The 20,813-nt window shown below is 39.9% G+C and overlaps 1 protein-coding gene across 4 annotated transcripts; it reads right to left on the bottom strand.

Annotated features, from left to right (window-relative positions):
- Positions 1-136: 136 nt before the first annotated feature.
- Positions 137-20,677, bottom strand: LOC137983349 (ectodysplasin-A-like). 4 transcript variants are annotated; one of them, XM_068830552.1, is made up of 7 exons: positions 20,638-20,677; positions 9,109-9,602; positions 5,933-6,097; positions 4,403-4,456; positions 4,153-4,206; positions 2,241-2,301; positions 137-1,440 (listed from the first exon to the last, which is right to left on the bottom strand). In XM_068830552.1, exons 1-7 carry the CDS (start codon positions 20,672-20,674, stop codon positions 1,112-1,114), a joined length of 1,194 nt encoding a protein of 397 aa, XP_068686653.1. In that variant the 5' UTR covers positions 20,675-20,677; the 3' UTR covers positions 137-1,111. The 4 variants fall into 4 exon arrangements, with proteins under 4 accessions (XP_068686653.1, XP_068686655.1, XP_068686654.1 ...); XM_068830554.1 differs by lacking the exon at positions 20,638-20,677 and adding an exon at positions 14,195-14,680; XM_068830553.1 differs by lacking the exon at positions 20,638-20,677 and adding an exon at positions 11,599-11,722.
- Positions 20,678-20,813: the final 136 nt, after the last annotated feature.

The following is a 20,813-nucleotide window of genomic DNA, read 5'->3' as shown; positions in this document are numbered from 1 at the left end:
TGCAATGTGGCATTCAAGCATTTGTTCACTTAATTGTTAAAAGAAGATCAACAGTGAATGAAACCATGTCTTGGTTTTTGTTGCTTTGCCAGCACCAGAATTGGATACTGTTTATCACTCTCTCTTTTATTTTCAGTTTTCGCTTATACTTTGTTTACACATAATGCCTCATGAATAGAAGCTGTAGTCAGATGAACATCAGAGTGCAAGGATACCTAGCTACTGCATTTACAGTATTTACTAATAGTTACACTATAGGTATAGCTCCAAGAGATCCTTGCAGTAATCTGTCTACAGATAGCAATAAGTTACTTCTACATATTTTGAAAACATTTTGTCCACTTCTTACAACAAAATGGCAGTTTGTCTGACATGATGGCTTTACCGGTATATCTTTCAGTTCCTGTTTCCTCTATTACAAGAGTTACAAAATCTTCAAACTCGGGTCAGCATTATTCAGTGCTTAACAACAAAGAAAGTATTTACCAATGAGTATAACACGGTTTAGGGTCGGCGGAAAAGAACTTCTTACGGCATCATAAATAATTTCTGTGAAGGGACGTTAGAACAGTGGTATCTTTAAAATAGTTTCTGCTTTGCAATAGCGCTTGGTACTTTAAACGAGCTGCATAGCGCTGGTGAACAGGTACTGTCGTAAGACTTTGAAATGTGGTGGTGGTGATCATGATCATGAAGATGATGATGACGACGACGACGATGATGACGACAATGCTGACGCTGATGATGACGATGACAACGACGGTGATGCTGATGACGGTGGTGCTGATGACGATGATAATGATGACGACGATGATGACGACAACGCCGATGATGACGACAAAGCTGACGCTGATGATGACGATGACAACGACGGTGATGCTGATGACGATGATGATGATGACGACGATGCTGATGCTGATGCTGATACTAACGACGACGATGATGCTGATTGATGATGGTCAAGATAAACAATTTCTTCAACAGTGACGACGATTCCTTTTATCAATGACTGTTAATGATGATGACAAAAAGGCAGCTGTCATCCATTTGAACAAAAACTGGAAAAGTCCACCTAACATTTCCTGCTCCCTTTGTCTTGAGGCAACTTTCCCTACACTTGATACGCACCCAAAAAGTTTACAGTGTGATCTCCGTCAATGGTACCTGGTCCCAAAAGTCTGACCGAAACGATGCTAGACTTTTTCATTGAAAAAACAGCTCCCGAATAAGTCGCTTCTTCTCCCTTCACGACTTTTGACAAGAAGATCTTTCCGTTCACGAGTATCTCAAAACCCGTTCTGTCAGCTTCAGTTTGGAGCAAATGGACTTGACAATACACAAAATATCTTCCATCTTTGGGTATTTCCAGGGAAGTGTTTGTTGATTTCATTCCGCCTGCCAGATGCGCTGTTGGACACGAGGAACACCAACGGGAGAATTCTGTATTGCAAACAGGGAAAAAAAAGTCACGTCGAGTCAAAGTCAAGCAGCTCTTTTTTTCCTCTTGAAATTTTCGAGGCCTTGTATGGAAAGAAATAACTCAAATGAAAGCAACTTCATGACGATACGTAGGTGCAAGGAGGTAATAAGTTGGGACATTTATGGACACAAGGTGAAGATGAATATGGGACAACAGAATTTAACTATGAAGGATTCAATTGGTGGAAAGGGCGAGATGTTTTACTTGGCTGAGATGCCCCCGGGCCAGGCAGACCTCGTCTAGAACCTCAGTGGAATTCAGTTTAAACCTGCGTTGCCTATGGTGATTAGCCATGGACTAAGTGACTAATGTAGTTCTCCAACGTAAATTACTTAAAGAAACTGAAGTTCCACGTATTTGAAAGAACTGCAGCTTTCAGCTTGTGAATATCACACTTAAGAGGGTACATTTATTCCTTAAACCCACAATAAGCGACAAAAGTAGTTAAGACACTGAACTGGGAAGACAAAAATTAGGAAAAATCACCTTAACGTTACATTTTCCACTTGCACTTCCCCCTCTTCCCCCACCTCCCCACTTTAATGTTGGTAACGGAAGAGGAAGAGTTGGCGATGTTTGGGAGGGGGAGGGGGTTAGATGGAAAGACTTTGGGGAAGAGGTTTGTGCGAGGTTCCTTAAAAGAGAAGGTGTCTTAACCCTTTTGGCACTTACTGTAGCTCTGCAAGGAACGTCCGTCTTCATGAAAGATTGGCGCAAATTAAAGTGACGGAATCCTAAATCGAAAGAAAGAGCCACTTACCCAACCCGTCTCTGTAACGAAATGCTCCACCATCGCTTGTCAAGTGACCAGATGGTTTTTCCTACAGAAGAAATATTACATTTTCGTTAAATGAAACTAGGAACTGGAACTAGCGAAACTACTGTAACAATTATTGGTTTCGGTTGACACTATAAAGTAAATTTTGACCCTACATTGTGCAGAGGAGCGCCAGAAACCGAATTTGTACCCTACAGTTACTGAAACTCATCTTCAATATTTGTACTATTTTGTGTCCCTTGCTTATAGTTCTGTTAAATGGAAATGAATATCAAGTTAAGAATACACCATTAACGTTTTAGAGCGTTTTCAATTGAGTGTCGAAAGTAAGTAGCGAATTGCTTTGGTTTTGCATTACTTCACTCAGTGACTCTCAGTGATTGGTTCAGAGTTCTCGCGCCACTTTTTCAACCAATCAGAACTGAAACCAAAACCAATCATGGCTCGCGCGTGCACATTTTCCCGCACTTTGTGTGGGCTACGTGTAATTACTTCGAGTTTTGATTGGTTTACTGGTTGTCTCCGTCCTTTTTGATTAGACGAAGCAATTACTTTGGTTTTGTTTTTACGACACTCGATTGAAACTTGCTCTATTTCATTAAACGAGTCCGCATTGGGAAATCGAACCTTGACCGCCCCCTGAGGTCCTCTGGGATTATGCATTTTTCAATTGGCTTTCTTTTTTCTCGCGGTATTCACTCGGAAACAATTCTGTGATATCGTACGATTAAACCCATGCAGTCATGCTATCGTGATTAGGATTTAATTAAGGACAGGACTAGATAAGTATTACTCGGCAATCGCCTTGGCCGATTCCCTTCGCGGAACGTTTCTGCCGCTAATTTGGTGGTATCAGCTTAGTTGATAAAACCGTAGGGAGATCCATAGCTGACCTTTTTGGTCGTTAGCCCTTCGTTAGAGCGAAAGAGCTAACGCTGGAAACGTTGACTTTATCATCTTCTCGCCTTGGTCAATTAACTTTTAGAGCGAGTTTCAATCGACTGTCGTAAAACCAAAACCAAAGTAATTACTTTGGTCAATCAAAAAGGACGGAGACAATCCAGTAAACCAATCAAAACTCGAAGTAATTACACGTAGCCGACACAAAGCACGGGAAAATGTGCACACGCGAGCCACGATCGGTTTTGGTTTCACTTCTGATTGGTTGAAAAAGTGGCAGGAGAACTTTGAACCAATCACTGAGTGAAGTAATGAAAAACCAAAGCACTAATTACTTTCGACAATCAATTAAAAACCGCTCTAACGACTTACTTGATAAGACCAAATCATCGTGCTTCACTCACTCAACCACGCAGAACCACTGTTTCTTGAGAAACCTAACCAACGACTGGGCTTTTTCATGCCGTTTATATGACTTCGATTAGAATTGCATTAAACCGCAGAGCCGTTCGCACGAAATGATCGATATATGTACAAACTGTCCCTTTAAGATCATGAGTCGAGAAGCTATCTGTATTTATTAAAGATGAACTACGGATATCAGATTTCTAACATTTTCGTTGGCTTGCCGGACACAGGCTATCAGTTCATATACCTGCTGTACCTAATATGGTCAAGGAACGCGTCAGCATTAAAGCGAGTTGAAAACGTTTTTGCAGCTCTGAGAAAAATGGCCGACAAAAGCCGTCTTGGACCGGAATTGTCCGAGGCAGAAATCGATGCTTCAGAGAGTTGTTGATCCTGAAGTTTTTAATAAAACAATTTTTCTACTCGAGCTTGCTGGATATAAAATGATTATAACCAACTCGGGGCTACGCGCCTCGTTGGTTATCTATCACTTCATATCCAGCGCGCCCTCGTAGAATACTTGTTAAATAGTGTAGTTGAAGTTAAACCTTTAGTTAACGAAGCCGACCTGATAATTTTGTCATACCTCTGATTCAGGAAGTAGGAGGTCGTCCTGTGTTCTTGAGGATCCAGAACACCCCTACAAACGAGTAAACATGCAAAGCATTTTTTTATGAAATAACTTATATGAAAAGTGAAAGTTGTTAACATCAAAAAATATCTTGCATTTGGACTTGGTTTGGAGGCGAGGAGGGGCGATGCAAGAATATGCTACTGGCAAATGAACAGACTTAGGAAGATGTCGAGTCGATCGCATTAGTAGTCAACAGTACTACCTTTAATCCAGATTGACCAGTAGGACCTGGAGGGCCTGGATAGCCTGGATCACCCTAAACAAAACAAAACGATTTTTTTAGTTCAAGCCTATCACGCTACATTTACAACAAGTTTCATTTTGACGTGCAAGTTCATGGAAAACCACTCAGTGCGCTTTTTACCGAATAGACTCCCTCGCTTAAGTACTATAACGACTTCTTTGCGGATAAATCCAAAGAGTATTTATAGGAGACGTTTGTTTTGTTTTAGAGTTTTGCTAAAATCCGGCGCAACACTAGACAGAAAAGGAAGAAACTCGTAAAAATGCAGTAATGTAACGTCCTGAAATGCTCGCAATTAAATGCACGTTCAATAATAAATTTGAAGTGTCCCTTTAAGGTGATTCCTCAGAATGCACTGCGCATCCTGTACTGCGCATATGGCGTGTCAATATTTGTAAATTGGTCACATTAGCAACATTTTAAGTGTGGCCTTAGTTGATCATACACGCGCGCTAAAAACAGTTCTCAAAACACGTGAGAGAAGTTGTGAATGACCCTTCTCTCTTTGCAAATAAGCGCGCGCATTCCGAGCACATGGCGAATCAGTTTGTTGTTTCGATCTACGATAATCGAGATAGACAGGTACGATGGTGTTTTACTAGGGAGCTTAAGCACGCGCGTTTTTGAGACGCGGACGGCAACCGGAAGTGAGCTGTTTTCCCTTTTAACTTGTCTTCACACAACCACATTTATATCGCTAAGTATCTTATCACTATTAGATACCCTAAGTTTAAAAAGCTGGGAGAGACCGCTATCCTAGCGTGCGAAATATTCACTTCCGGTTGCCGTCCGCGTCTCAAAAACGCGCGCGCTTAAGCTCCCTACTGTTAAACGAGCACGGTGACCTATATTTTTTATTGCATAATTTTGGTGTACAAATTATCTGCTTTAAAGTTTTTGTAATTTATCGGAAGGAAAAAAAGATATAGATAAAAACGTACACACAGCCCCTTACCCGGGGATGTAAATTATGATCGTGAAAACGACGACTCGAGAAACGCTTTGAGTCGACGTCGTTTTAAGTTGACTGATTTTTTCATAAACTATGTAAGACAGTGTTCCATATGCATTAGACTTTCTACCTATCAGGTGCTTTTTCAAGGGTTAGTTTCAAGAAAATCGTTCGACAACTTTTTTTTCTGAGGAATCACCTCCAGTCAAAGCATTTGCTACCTTTTTCTAGCAATAGGAGAACTGAGTGTTGGCCAACATCGCGCAAGGATAGTATTTTCCTAAAGGAAGGATTATCGGCGTAGATTGCAGAACACCTTCAGAAGCAGTCCCAAAAACGCCATGCTAAGCCAAGCCAACTTCTCAAAATTAGTTACATGAACTAATCCGCAGTTCGAGTGTATGATTATTCTTGCATATCCTCTACACCATTACTGGCACGTTGAGCCGTACTCCCAACGTCATGTTAGACGGAACAGATTTTGGCCAACGTGTTTATCACATGGCAATAAAAGGATGCAAAGTACATTCTCCTACCCTTTGTCCGTCTCGGCCATCTCTTCCATCTTTCCCGTCCTTCCCGTCCCTGCCATCTTTTCCTCGTAGGAGTGGTGCCAGTTTTTTTATGAGTTCCTCAAGAGCCATGGAGTTGAATTCCAAAGGCCTCGTGTCTTGAGACTTTTTAGTCAAAGTTATAACATCCTGGTATTTTAAATTTAAAAAAACATGATAATTTTCAACAGCATGCCGTTGGTTTTCTACCAATTTCACTTCTGCTTTAGAAGTTAGTTTATCTTAAAGCCGCATACAGGGGGAAAATTTTCAAAGGCAAAGGGCTGGCTTGTTTCTTGAGCTGTTGCAAGCACAAAGGCAATGCATGCAGCGAATAATAATAATAATAATAATAATAATAATAATAATAATAATAATAATAATGATAACAATTGATAGACAATTACTACTGCTGAAGCTCACGTCGCAGTTCCTAATTTTCTAACATCTTTTTGCTTACATAATAATAATAATAATAATAATAATAATAATAATAATAATAATAATAATAAATGAATATGGCCTAATGGAGGGAGAACAGAGAGGCGCCAAATCAGGATGCAGTGGCACTGTTGATAACCTGCTCATTGATAGAATGGTCACACAAGACTGTCACAGAGGGAAACGTAACTTGAGCATGGCCTGGATTGATGTCAAGAAAGCTTTTGACTCAGTTGACCATGAATGGCTTGCTGAGATGATGATTCTACACAGATTTCCAACCTGGCTGTGCCGCACTATCGAGAGCCTGTGCAACAGCTGGAACACGAAAGTCGTCGCAAAGACGAAGCAGGGGATAGAGAAGTCTGAAGTGATACAATTCAGACGCGGCCTTCCTCAGGGAGATGCATTGTGCCCCAGGTTGTTCACCCTGTGTATGAATCCTGTGGCTTGGAAACTACGAGCTTCGGAGGGGTACAAGTTGTCCAAACCCTTAAGCACAAAGATAACGGATTTGCTGTATATTGACGACCTTAAGGCGTTTGCAGCGTCAGAGATCAAACTCAACAAGGTTCTGAAGTCAACCAAGAGTGCGATGCAAGATATAGGCTTAGAATGGAACCCAAAGAAATGCGCGACCGTCCATGTAAGGAGAGGCGTACAGGTGAAGGATGAAACCGGTGTGCAGTTGGATGACGGAGCAGTACTGACAAATCTAAAGGAAGGAACTTATTACAAGTTCCTGGGAACATTAGAGAACCTAAAACAAGATGACAAGCTAGCTTTAAATGTTGCAGCCAAAGAATACCTACAACGCATGTCAGTCATCTGGTCAAGTCCACTGTCAGATCACAACCGCGTAGCTGCATCAAACCAATTTGCCCTTCCCATACTGGGGTACCTAATGTGGACCCAGAGCTGGCCAATAGCAGAGCTTAGGCAAATTGACAGAGAAGTTCGAAAAATCCTCGTTGAGAGCGGCGGCAAACACCCCCTAGGCTCGACAGCATTACTGTACCTCCCGAGGGAAAAAGGGGGCCGCGGGCTGAAATCAGTCGAGCAAGAATACAAACTCGTCAAGATAAAGGCTGCTCTGAAAGTCTACAAGAATCTGGACCCGACCATTGCAGTTGTGAGAAAGTTTGAAGAAAGAGCAGGTGAGGTGGGACACCATTCATTTTTAAAGGAGAGCATGAAGTATGCAGCAGAGCTCGGTCTTGGCCTGGACCTTAAGCACCCGTCACCCTGCATCACCCAGGGGGGAGTAACAATCACAGACAAGAAGATCAAAGTTGCCTTGAAGGAAACTGTAGAAAAGCAGAATACGCAGGCTGTGAGGGAAGAGAGGTGGCAAGGAAAGCTACACACAAGTAGGTGGGAGGATGTAAGTCTGAGTAAAGCAGGCTGCTTTGCTTGGCTTAAGGACTGGACGTTGTGTCCGTCTAACACCGTTGCAGGAGTGATCGAGCTCTACGAGCAACTATTGCCAACACGAATATATTACAGTCACAAGGTGCGAGCCCGACCAGCTACTGAAGTGGCATGTAGGCTATGCAGTAGATCAGCAGAAACAGTTCAGCATATTCTAGCTGGATGTCCTACCTTGGCCCAGAACAAGTACTTGGAAAGGCACAATAACGCCTTGAAGATCCTGTTCTTCGAGATCCTGAAGGACGCAAACCTTATTGACAAAGTCCCACCATGGTTCTCCCAAGTAAAACCCAAACCGGTATATGAAAACGACCAGTTTCAAGCCTACTGGGATGTCCCGCTCTATGCTGAGCACACGGAGGTGAGAGCAAACAGAATCGATGCCCGTTTTATCGACCACCAACAGGAGAAGGTGATAGCACTAGAGATGAGCTGTCCATGGATTGATAACCGAACAAGTAAGGAAGAGGAGAAGACAGCCAAGTATGCCCCCCTAAGATGGGAGATAAAGCGACAGTACCCTGGGTACGATGTGCAACAATACAACATCATTATTGACGTGCTAGGTGGATGGTCCACAGACATGGAGGAGGGAATGAGGAATTTACTCGGGTCAAGAGTGAGAACTAAAGGAGTCCTGCTAAAGATGCAGAAATCGGTCTTATCAAGCTCTCTTAATATTGCCCGCACTTTTAAAGTAATCACATAAACTTTACGAGCAGTATAACACGAATTTCATTTCAGCAAAGGATATTATTGTAAAAAAAAAAAGTATTATTATTATTATTTTTTTATTATTATTCATTTTTTTAAAAATTTTAGCAATCACTTCTTTTATATTTTCACATAGTTTAATAGATTTAAGTGGATAATACTTTTAGAAAGATATTTGTAAATAGGACTTGAACATGGTGTTTTTAAGGAGCTCCTGGGTTACGATTAACGCCCCAGGTAGCTTTAAGGTATTGACATTCAAAAGTTTCAAACTGTCATAATAATAATAATAATAATAATAATAATAATAATAAATGGAATATTTACCCAGGATAACCCTTCAGTACAAAGTACCGTTATCAACGGGGTCCTGGGGACAGACATGCCAATTGATTAAGTCCGACAACAGGGAAGCCGTCTAGACCCACTGCATGCTTGGCTTGATTAACAAGATAAGATAGGCTAGAAGGTCTATCGGTATCTGGTCCTGCTAAACCAGCCAGACAATTGATAGCCAATCACTACTGCTGAAGCTCACGTCGCAGTTCCTAATTTTCCGACATCTTTTTGCTTACATTTTCGTGCCGGTCCGTTGTCGCTCTTTTGTGAACCTTCTCTTTCCTCGAGAAACCAGTCATTTCCTGAATCCGCGATGAACTAGTCTCCGAGTCAGCGTCGGAATAGTCAGTCAGCATGCCCAAGCCATCGGGAATTTGACGTTTGTCTATAGTGTGCTCTCTCTCCTCGCCCGTTAAAGTTTCCTCCAGAGGCTGTTTTCTTACCAAATGCCTCCTTCGTCCTTGATTTGTCCCTGACAGTGGGTCGTCGTACGCCAAATCGACACTTCGTCTCGTGCGAACTAGATTCAGTGCTTCGTGTATTAAAGCACTGGGATTTGCTGTAAGCTCTCTGGCTTTGTCTTTTGTCAAAACCGCTGCAGCAGGATTTGCATTGTCGTGTCCCTTCTTATGGCATTGCACCACACACACTATTGTGGCTACTAGATTGAACAAAAACTTGCAGTGTCTTGTGAGCCCCATCGTCAGGTATCCATTGGCTTGATTCAAATCTGCAGCAAACAAAAGAAAAAAAGAACAACTAGAAATGTTGTGTTTGAAAATTGACGGAGGAATAGGAAAGGAAAACTTGGCGGCTTTTTCACGACAGTGGTGAGGACGACGGATTTGCATGTGGCTGTGACGCTCTGCCCACTGGCTCGAGTGTCCGTCGGAGGTCCTGACTGCTTGCATTGCTCGCTGTTAATTGAGGTGCTTAATCTTTCTTAACCAATGGTATGTAGTCGGGCCACAATGAAAATTTCTGGTAATATGTGCCATATTCTCGTTGAATAAGATATCCTTTAAGGATTAAAGAGAACGGCTACTTGGTCAGTCAATATATATGGGTTATTGACCAAGCTTGTTCGGTCAAGATGGCTGTATATTGGCAAAGTTCTTTTTTTGCGTGTTTATGGACCGAGACGAAGTCGAGGTCCATAAACACGCAAAAAAAAACGAGGCCAATATCCAGCCATCTTGACCGAACAAGCTTGGTCAATAAAGGATTTATTATATCACTTAAAACACCAAAAAATGATCTTTGATCTTGCGGGACCCAAGCGAGAAATCCCGAGCGGGCAAGGTAGCATCTTGCCCGCTCGGGTAGCCAATCACAGCGCGCGATTTGGTTCATCTTGCCTGCTCACGGAGCTAGTCATATAATAAAAACGATTCCTGGCTTGTGCCACTCTCCTTTTGAAGATTCGCATCAACCCATGCCATTCCTAAAAAGTACATATATGCACTCACATCACCTTGTATCCCCAAGATGTTGGTTCGTTCGAGGAAGGCTCAACGAAACTAGGTTAAACAATTTAGGACATTAAAAGACACATGCACTAAAACCAAGCGCCATCATTGAAATCACAAACACTAAACAACAAGAAATGCTGCCTGCTGTCACAATTCCTTGGTTGAAAGGCCAGTTGAAGGAAAATCATTTAGAACGATTAGTTCGTTTTGAATGAGAAATGCCGGAGAATGGGGAAACAATTTAGGCTGTGATATCTACAGGTGTTATTGTCTTCACGCCTGGGTGGCCTTCCATTTTCAAGACTGGTCTGACACAGGGTTCGTCAAACTTGTTGGGGCGGTGTAGGAACGCGAATAGAAACCAACTCGTTCTGAGGAAACTGAAAACGCTTCATCGAACGTTAAAATTTGATCTCGAAATTATCTCGGCTGATATTTCAATAATACTTTGAGCAGGAATGGAAACTCCTTCCTCGTCCACTTAAAGGACTTTGATTAGCCAATTAAAATTTATTTAAATTGATTTGCGGTTATTAACTAGAGGACAATTTAGCAGGTGGTTAAGTGAAGTGTATACAGTTAATTCGAAAACAAACTGGTGAAGGTAGTATTGTCTATGATTTATTGCACCTGTGAAGTTAAAATAATATATATTTTTTGTAGATGTAGTTTTATGTGTCTAAGGTTTGTTGTCGTGTTACCTTTTGAGTAAATCACGGCCTTGTGATCTAAATAAAAGTCTACCTCACTCGTTAACCCCCGCTGTTAAAGTTGAAGACATGTTTTCAATTGCAAAATGATCAGAACTTATTTACAGAGAAGGCTTAAGCGAAATTGCAAGACTTAAGACTAAGTTTTATACACAATCGGTCGCTTTTGTCATAAGAACTTTGTTAAGCATTTTACTTAGGCTTCTGGAATAGCGCAGAGTGGCGCTTCCTCGTACTAGACAAACACGCGATAAAAATGATCAAATGTTTATATTTCCATAACTACTGGTAACAAAGACAACATCGTCGCAAAAGTTACGAGAACCTTAGTATATACTCCACTAGTCTTAACAGTTCTGTAATCGCTTTAAATTAGTTCTCAAGTTTGTTTTGTGTAATAAATTTTGGAGACCGAAGCGAACGTTCTATTCAGACTGAAACGTAACAAACTTAGTATTCCCCTAAATAGTAACAAAACTAGTACTTTTTCTAAAATAAATCAATTTTAAATGGCCATCGATTAACAACACTTTTTCATGCTCACCACAATCTCTCCATAAACACTCTGCACCCAGTATTCGGAGGTCGTAGCAATTTCTTCCTCGACCATTTTTCTAACTGCTTCATTGAGATCGAATATAATTTTATTTATGCATTACTGATTCTCACGTGCCAGACAGGTAGTAGTAATAAGGGTCAAGTTTATAGGCAGGTTTTAATGGTTTTAAAAATAATGAGAGCTCCAATTAGCTATTTTCCGAGCTATGTGTGAGACCTTCCCAGGGGTTTTGGGGAACAAACGAACCTGGCTAATTTGAACTGGGGGATAGGGAAACAAAGACAAACGTCTTAGGGAGCAAGGGAGCGTAAGTCATTTTAGTGATCAAAAAGCTGAGAACAAGTTTGTATGTAATTCCAGCAACAAAGGAACACAAGCAAATTTTTAAAGGGAACAAGGACCCTTTCCCCTGGGAGGGCCTCATGTCTAATTAGCAAGAACTAAGTACTTGTGCTCGGTGGCGTGATAGCATTACAAGATTGAAGCCTCTAGGGTCCTTTGTTGAAAGTAACAATTTAAAGAAACACAACAGCGATCCGTGTAGAAGAAAACTAATCAAAAAAGTCAAATCTGATCGAAGGTCACGTGCACTGAGAGAGGGATTTGACGGCTGCGGGTCAGAGCGGGATTTGACTTCAACCACATCCAAATTCCGTGCGGTAACCGCCCCACTGAACTTTGGTTCGGGATGTTTTTTTTTTCATCATACCCTTGTCGAACTAACACTCAGGTCTTCAAATAACAGACTGAATCTTCTTAATGAAATCTTCACAAGGTTACACTTTTCCTCGATCTTTTACATCGGATAAGGACAATAAATTGTACCGTCTTGCAACCCTTATTGGTAAACTTCTGGGAGACGTCAAAGAACCGACACTCTGTTTGCAAGAAATAGGGCGTGAAGTTCCAGTTGTTTTAGTCTAATTTACGGGGTTGAACGACAAAATTTGTATAGATATTCAAATGGCATACACTTTGCTCTGGCATGCAAGGATATCCGGCTCGCCCCCTTAAACCTTTTGCTATTTTATGGGTTAGAGCAAGCATCTCTATTATAAAGAAGTTCCATTTCTTTTTTTAATCTTGAGCCGGAACACTAAACAACTACCTCGTAAAGAACACTCGGAACACCTGTCGTAAAATAAATGTATTTTATCATTTGATGGATTTTTCCTTCCTTTTCATTGGCCGAGAGCCCACCATGTGACCTGTAAATAACTGTCGACAAATAAGTGTTTTGCTGCAAGTAATATTCTGCTCATGCGTAATTGAAACCACGCTCTTGTGTGAAAATGGCAGTTCGCTTTCCTGAGTTTTCAGAAAAAGATTTAATTGTTGGGAATTGTGAAAAATAAAGTTAACTCAGTCATCGAATGATAAAATAATTATTGAACTCGTGATTTGTCAGTGTCTCGCAGACGACATTTTGCTCAACCTCGTCCAATAATTGTTAAGTATTTAACCCATTCATCCTGAAGCTGCCCCATTGACGAGTAAAATCGTCTGGCGTTAGACAGAGCAAAATCTGTAAGTATCACTCTCAGGCGGCAGGGGAAGGATTTTAAGCCATTGCCTCCTAAACTGCTCCACCGCATTGACGAGTAAAAGGAGGGGAAGGGATATTATTAAGGTAGATTTGGGAAGGCAACGAATATGTCTCAATACTTTAACTTTGGCATGAAATGATATTCAATGGGATTCAACGTGTTGTGACAAGTTAAGTTTGTTATTTCAATGGAAATCCCGAGGAAGACGAGGAAAGATTTGTTGTTGATAACTTCCACACCTCATTAGACCAATGAAAGGACTGTTCCTCAAACTCATAGCAGATTTTCCCTCGTGAACAGTTTGTCTCTTTTTTAAGCACCAAATAAACTAGACCATTTTGGTCTACTGCTTTCCCCGGCCATGATAGCCGTTTCGTTTGCATACATATATACAGTTTCCTTATTCACACATTCAGGTAAATGATTACTGAACCGTGGTGGCAAATAATCTAGGGCCTATCATTGGGAAACCCCAACTCTTGCAGGTCTTAAGACTTAAATAGCCCCATTAACTGGAGTCGTTTGTATTCTGCTGGAGAGGTAGTCATCGACCCACTACGACAAATTGCCTGTGAAGAATTGTGTGGTTCACACAGTGAAAAGGCTTTGCTATCTGAGGCTGTTTTAAACGTCGTTTTTTATCTATCTGTTTTAATAATAATAATAATAATAATAATAATAATAATAATAATAACAATAATAATATTAAAAATACTAGTAATGATAACAGTAATCTTTAGCGACGATACCATGCTCAACAGAAAGGTCCTGAAACAAAGTTTACAAGTAGCATGCTAAACAAAGATAATAAATAGCAGTACATCTATAAAGAATAATTTTGATAGAAATACATTACTAAAAATGTTGCAAGGAATAATTAGATTTTTGCTTTGCGAAGGTCCTTTTCAAAACTTCCAAGCAAATCGTTGTAGTAAGACAAGTGTAATTGAGTGCACGTCTTCAACTCTGTCAATGTCAAGTTGTTCCACTCGTTTGCACAGGGAAGTTTGTCGAAGCTAAGTCAAGTAACCTACCTCGGACGAAAAGCGGAACTTGTAGCAAAATATCTCTCAAAGAGGTATCCAAAGTAATGAAAAATAAGTCGTTATTCGGAAGTGATCCTCGAAGTCTTCTTCTTCAGATGTCGCCGAGAAAGCCAAATTAACAAAGATTTCTGTTTTTTTTTTTTTTTTTGGTAATTTATGCCATGTGGTAGGGCTTTTGCTGAGACGAGACAAGCAGTCAAGAATATCCGTGATTTGAAACAAAACAAAAGAATTATCCTAAAAGGCATTATTGCCACACAGCAGGTGTTATTGATACGCATATAACTCTAAGTTTAAAATAGAAAATTCTCAATTGTTCACTGTAGCAACATTTACCACGCTGGAGGAAGCTACAATTGTAGATCCTAGAGGGCTAAGCAGATGTTTCGTTCAGTTAACATGTAGGCGCAAGAATCTTCCGAATGGAAGAGGTTTACATAGTGACAGGGTCTTCGCAGTGCCCAGATCATTTCGAATCTCTCAGTTAGACAGATCCTGGCCCATTGCACTAATATCTTATTCAGTTTCGCACTTGGCCTAAGTGCAATTCCATTACGGAAGAATTACGGAGTATAGCTTTTATTATAGCTTTGTTTTCACTTTTGAGGAATTAACAAGACGTCTAAAAAAGAGTTAATTAACGTCGAATGCTGACGGTTTGCGTGTCTTTTGTTGCAAAAAGGAGGACCCATTGACGCACCAAAACATCGAAGTTTCTTTCGAAACTAACCTCGTCAGTCAACCAAGATAAAACATCCGTAAAAGAAGGAGTTTATGACCTGGACATCACAACTCCCATCTTTCCTCGTGGTTATCGTTTCACAGACCCTCTATATTCAAAACAGTTTTCCCGCCAAATATGGAATCTCTAATTCCCCCATTCACACAAACAAGACATGTTTAATTCAACTAGGTTTAACAAAATGAAATTAGTCCCAGAAAAATGTACAACTGGCTTTTACACGAGCCTTCAGGTGAGTTTCAATACATACTTTGATCTGTATTAAATTTGTAGTGGACAAAATTCAGTCTACGTGATTTAATTAGAAAACACTTTGAAACCGTGTTTAACTAAACATGTTCAAAACATGGTTAAGGTTTGGTGTGAACGGGGCATAAGTCAAGCATCGCACACTTTGTCCGTTTAGGTCACGGCTTGCGTATATTAAACTCTGGAAATGGAGAAATGAAAACTGAAAAAAACGGGTCATAAACTCTATGCAAACGGACGCAACATTGTTGGGGTGTTACATGTTGAATCTGTTTGCACACCTACGCTGCATTTTATTGGTCAAACTTTTGAGCCAACAACTCACAACATTTCTTTTCTTCGGTGATCTCCGAATCCTAGCGCAACAATGTTGGATCCGTTTCCAAACTTCTTGAGAAGGAATCAAATAAAGTGAGGAATATTTTATTTTTATTTTTGTTTTATATTATTTCATGTCATTTTACTTTATATTTGTAAGAAAAAAAAATAGTTTTAGTAGCTTTTAATAAAATACATAAAGCAAAACAAATAAACAGGAATAAGTAAGCAAACAAACAATCACACGAACAAATCGTCTGGTCTCACTCTATTTCCTGATTGGTTGTAACGTTTTATGCATATTCAATAGACCCTCCACACTGCGCATGCGTGAAATCACAATATTCCAGAAACTTCTTATGAACGAGGTCAAGAATCGACATGAAGAGAGAAAGCACTGCGTCCATATTTTGAAACTAAGCCACCGCTTCAGCTACACAAATGGTAAGTATTATAAAAGTGACGTACGAATTGAAGTTTTAAGTTCGGGCTTCTAAAATTTTAATTCAAAACGAAGATATGTTTTTTAGTAAACTTGGCAACATTGAATGGCTCCGGTTGAATGAGTTAAGCTTCACGCGTTTTCACGCTGCAATGACAAACAATTAGCCATAAATTTGAAATATGGTTCAAGACTATTTATGAGGAGAAAATGGTAGAAGAACTGCTATTTGAGAATTGAATTTAGGCTTTCAAAGAGACTTAAATCTTCACGGGTGGAAAGTTGTTGGAACATATGTTCTGGCCGTAAGAAACCTTAGTTCTCTGTCTAATGCCTTTATCAAACCTCTCACATGTGAAGGAAATATCGCAATTTATCATCGATTTAAACGGTAATTTCATCAACTGTTTCTCCTCTTTAAGAGATGACAAACTTCACAAGAAGGATTGAGGACCATGATGACAGAAGGTGGATAATCAAAAAAGAAATCAAATCAAGCAAGCAATGAAGAATTGGACTCAAGAAACGGTAGTGATGGTTGTCAAAAAGCGAAGTCTCCAATAATATTTCTCAAAAATTTCCATCAATTTAAAAGCTAAAAGCGAAATTTGGGAATGCGCTAGAAATTTAGCTATAACTTTGCACGATTCTCTTTAATTTTGTACGCCTCGGCTTATTTGGCTATTTTAGTTTTTGCGTTGTAAACCTGGATCCTGTGCGCATTTTGGGGATTTAATCTCTGCGTAGGAGATTTCGAGTAATTTTCAAATATTTTTCGAATTTGGTCTGCTTACTTTAGGATACAATGAATAGGCCAAATCTTTCTAGAGATCGTTCATCGTTAATCTGAGTTTATTGGTAGGACGATGAAATCGGCCGGGTTAATCATTGCGGGGGGGGGGGGGGGGTGGGGGAGTGGGGTATTGACTTATCTTAAAGAAATCATTTTTTTTCCTTTGAAACTTCTTAGACGATGTGTGGTAAAGGGTAATAAAGCTCTAGTTGAACCCTTTAACCAAGCTCGTTCAAGGAAGGAACATTTCGCTTTTTTTTCACATGTTGTCAAGAGGACGTAAGGTTCCAAACCGCAATGCTTTATACTTATAATAGATAAACCTGCGCGTTCACACTGCTTCTTATCAAACTTTGCGCGTTGAGAGCACAAAAGACCATCATACACACACTTCATTTTCAAAGTCAGTATAATTTGATTTACTAGGTTTAATTCTACGGTCAGTTCAGTACGCATACGAGGAAAAGCTCGTACCAATTTTCAAATTTTGGTTTTTTGGACACACCAATAATTGCTTTACGAGATAACAGGTCCCCATGGCAACAAAAGGGCCACCTAAAAACACTTGTATCTCAAAAACGAAGTCAGTGACACCCACGTTTAATGGCCGGAAAGTGATTAGCAGACCTCTTCGCAGTGGATTCACAGCCACCTTCACAATTGGAAAATTTTAAGGTGGCTCTCTATCCGTTCCAGACAAATGTTTTGAACTTTGCGGAGAGATTTATCTTAGCCTTTCCAGCAATAAAACTTGGGGTCACCGAGTTCGTTTCTGAGATAAGAGTTTTAAAGACAAAATATAGGTTGTTTTTAGACGGCTGTTTTGTTGTCATTGTGACCTATTACGTCACGTTAATAACTGCATCGTGTTAAGCAGTTATTGGTGTTTCATTTGGTACCCTAACATTGCCGTCGCGCAAAACAATGTTTAGATATAATCCTTTTAGCAAAACATTCCCTTCAAACTATCTAAACTAGTTGAGCCACCTATATCGTTGTTTTAAATAGTTTCGTTTCTAAAATGGTATTAGGTCTAGGACAATTAAGTATTATTTCGCATGCGCAGGAGCAAAACGGAGTTTCTTTTCTCATAACAATATGCTTGAAACTGAGACACTTAGGTCTGCCCCGATTGCTCAGGGCACGTTTTGAGCGCTTTTCGATTTTGGAGCACTTTCTGCTTTTCGAGCAGAATACGAGAAAAGCCGAATTTTAGGCAATATTTGAGCTCTTTCTTTGAATTTTAGGCAAGTTAGGAGCTACATTTTGTCTTGGAGAATAGTTTTCAGCAAACCTGAATGATGGTGGAATTGGATAATTTAGCAAACAAAAAAACGGCATGATTGAAATTAGCCAGAGTCTGTGCCACTTTTTTTGATGTTGAGCAATTTGAAATCATGTCAATCTTCAAAAAATCATATTATTTAAGAATTTTTGCTCTAAAAACGTTCACGTTTTTTCTTCTTTGAACCTGTCTGAAGGCATTTTTATGAAAATCTGTGAAGGAATGTTTCAGAGCTTTTAGCAACGTTTGAGGACTATTTCTATGAGTTTGAGCACCATCTCAGCACAAAGTTTGCCATTTTTTAGAACACTTGTTTTGTGATTTTTCCAGCGCAATCTAGATCGCGATAGGCGAGTCTGCACGCACCGCACACCTAAATAAGAATTATTTTTCAGCAACACAGTGACGAAGAAAAGTTAACAAATTCAACTTATTAGGTCTTTTTTTAATTCAAGTGCCATAAAAAGCCTTGATTTGGAGAAGTTTGTTTGCTTCAATTGGAATGTTGCATTTCTAAATGCCCGCTCCTACCAACTTAAAATTATTAGAGAGAGGCATCGAAAATTTTAGGAACGTGAAAACTGATATTCACGTGGCCGACTTTACGTCAGTTAGCAATCCATCAAGTGGGCATCTCTGGACTTTTTAAATTTTTTTTTAATTTTTAAACTCTTTCTTTTCACATGTATAGGAGCAATGATTGTCCATAATTCTTTTTTCATTTTTCATTTTAACGAGCTTGTCATGCGCAATTTAATGGTGCCGTTAAGTGCCAAGTTGCTTCTAAGCTTCTTTTGCTTTGCAGGAAGGGATTCCGCATCAATGCTGTTTCAATGCCTTATGTTCTCTTGCAACACGTAACTTAGGTTATGCAAAATTAACGTCTGGTTGAAATTATGACGACAATATTTGAAGGGCGAAATACGCGCGCGAAAATAGGCGTGCAGCGAAGAGGGCAGCCGGATTCTTCGTAAGGAACACAGCATCCATCAAAATTCATAGAAAATCGGTAGCTCGATCGGAGACCCAAACTGCTTGATTGAAACTATAGGATACTGTACTTGCATACATAATTGACCACTTCCCATCGGGGTCACTGAAACGCAACCAACGAAACTTCAGAACAGAACAACAACAACAACAACAGCTGTTAAAAATCCCAACTGGCCGGAGGCAAACCAGTTGTCTATTTACAAAGTGCTGCCGAGAGGTTGAACCAGGGACTATCAGGATCAAATTCAACGAATGGTCAGAACGGGTCATCAACCCGGGATCTCTGGATCTCAACCTGAAGAAAAGCGTCCTAACCAAAAGACCACGCTGCCTCCTCTAAGAAGTTAGAAACGACTAAACCCATAGGTGACTCAAACCAGTTTTTTAACACTTGCAAGAGACCTTGTCATTACAAGGATTGACACTACAACACTTTATCACGTAACAGCAATATCATGGTACCATGTAAAACATCAATTATTGCTGAACAAGTTGCAGTCATTTTTGTGACGCAACAAGTAACCATGGCAACAGGAAAGCCTTGCAAAAACACCCTATATTTTGGCTTTAGTTGCCCATATCTGAAAAACGAACTCGTTGACCCCAATTTTTGTATTGCACAACAGTGATCATCAGGCCGAGATGAAACTCTGCAAAGTTTAAAGAAATTATGCGGAGCGGATTCAGAGCTACCTTAATTTTCAATTATTTAAGGTGGCTCTGAATCCGCTCCACAAAACGTTTTTTAAAATTTGCAGAAAGTTTCATTCTGGCATGTTGATTACATTTCAGAAATAAAAATTGAGTTGTCACGGAGTTCGCTTTTGAGATATGAGCAGCTAAGGCCAAAATATGGAGGTGTTTTTGCAGGGCTTTGCTGTTGCCACGGTAACTTTTTACGTCACAAAAATGACCAAATCGTTTTCAGCAATAATTGGTGTTGGATTTGGTACCACTGTGATAACATTGCTGTTAAGTGATAAAGTGTTGTAGTGACAATCCTTCTAAAAAGAAGGTTTCTTTCAATTGTAGAAACTGGTTTGAGCCACCTTAAAAATGCGCTTAAGGCTAGTTTCTCCGCAGATTTATGCAACGGCAAGCAGGGCGTTAAGCGCTTTGGTGTTTTAAATAAACCAGTCGGCGCGTTTTTACAAGCTTGGATTTTTTTGCATGAATTCTACTTTGTTTTTCATTCTCTCAGCCAGACATTAGTTTTGCATCGTAGTAAAAACCAGGTTAAACAAGGTGTACAAGACAAGTTACAGTTCACAGGGAAACCAGGTTTACAACCAATCATAGTTTGTAGCTATTCCGGTTTGGAATTGTAAGTAAGTCAACAAAGTTACAGTTCAAAGACCCAATTTTTTTTGATAAACGTTTCGACACTTAGCAAGTGTCTTCATCAGGGACGAAAAGAAACCGAAGGAAGATGTCCTTTTATAGAGACGCTAATAAGCGACGTTTGACACTGTGAAAGGAAACTTCAAAAGGTTTCTCTTTTTCCCTTTCTGATGAAGACACATTCTTGTAAATCATATGTTGGCTTTGACTGATAACTAAGTCCTGTTAATAATCACAGCACTTGAGTTGTTCACATTGATATCCTTACCTCGAAACATGCTCAATTGCATCCATGCTGTAATCATCAAGGTACTGGAAATATGAAGAAAACAAAATCACAGTGCATAGACCTTATTCATAAATGGCGGCCAATTTATAATTCTTTTGTCGAAGTGCAAATTAGCCTACCAAGCCTCGATACCATACAGTGAATTGAAACGAATT

Source organism: Montipora foliosa, chromosome 13 (genome assembly GCF_036669935.1).
Source record: "Montipora foliosa isolate CH-2021 chromosome 13, ASM3666993v2, whole genome shotgun sequence".
NCBI classification, from domain to species: Eukaryota; Metazoa; Cnidaria; class Anthozoa; order Scleractinia; family Acroporidae; genus Montipora; species Montipora foliosa.
This window is presented reverse-complemented; position numbering and strand designations above follow the sequence as displayed.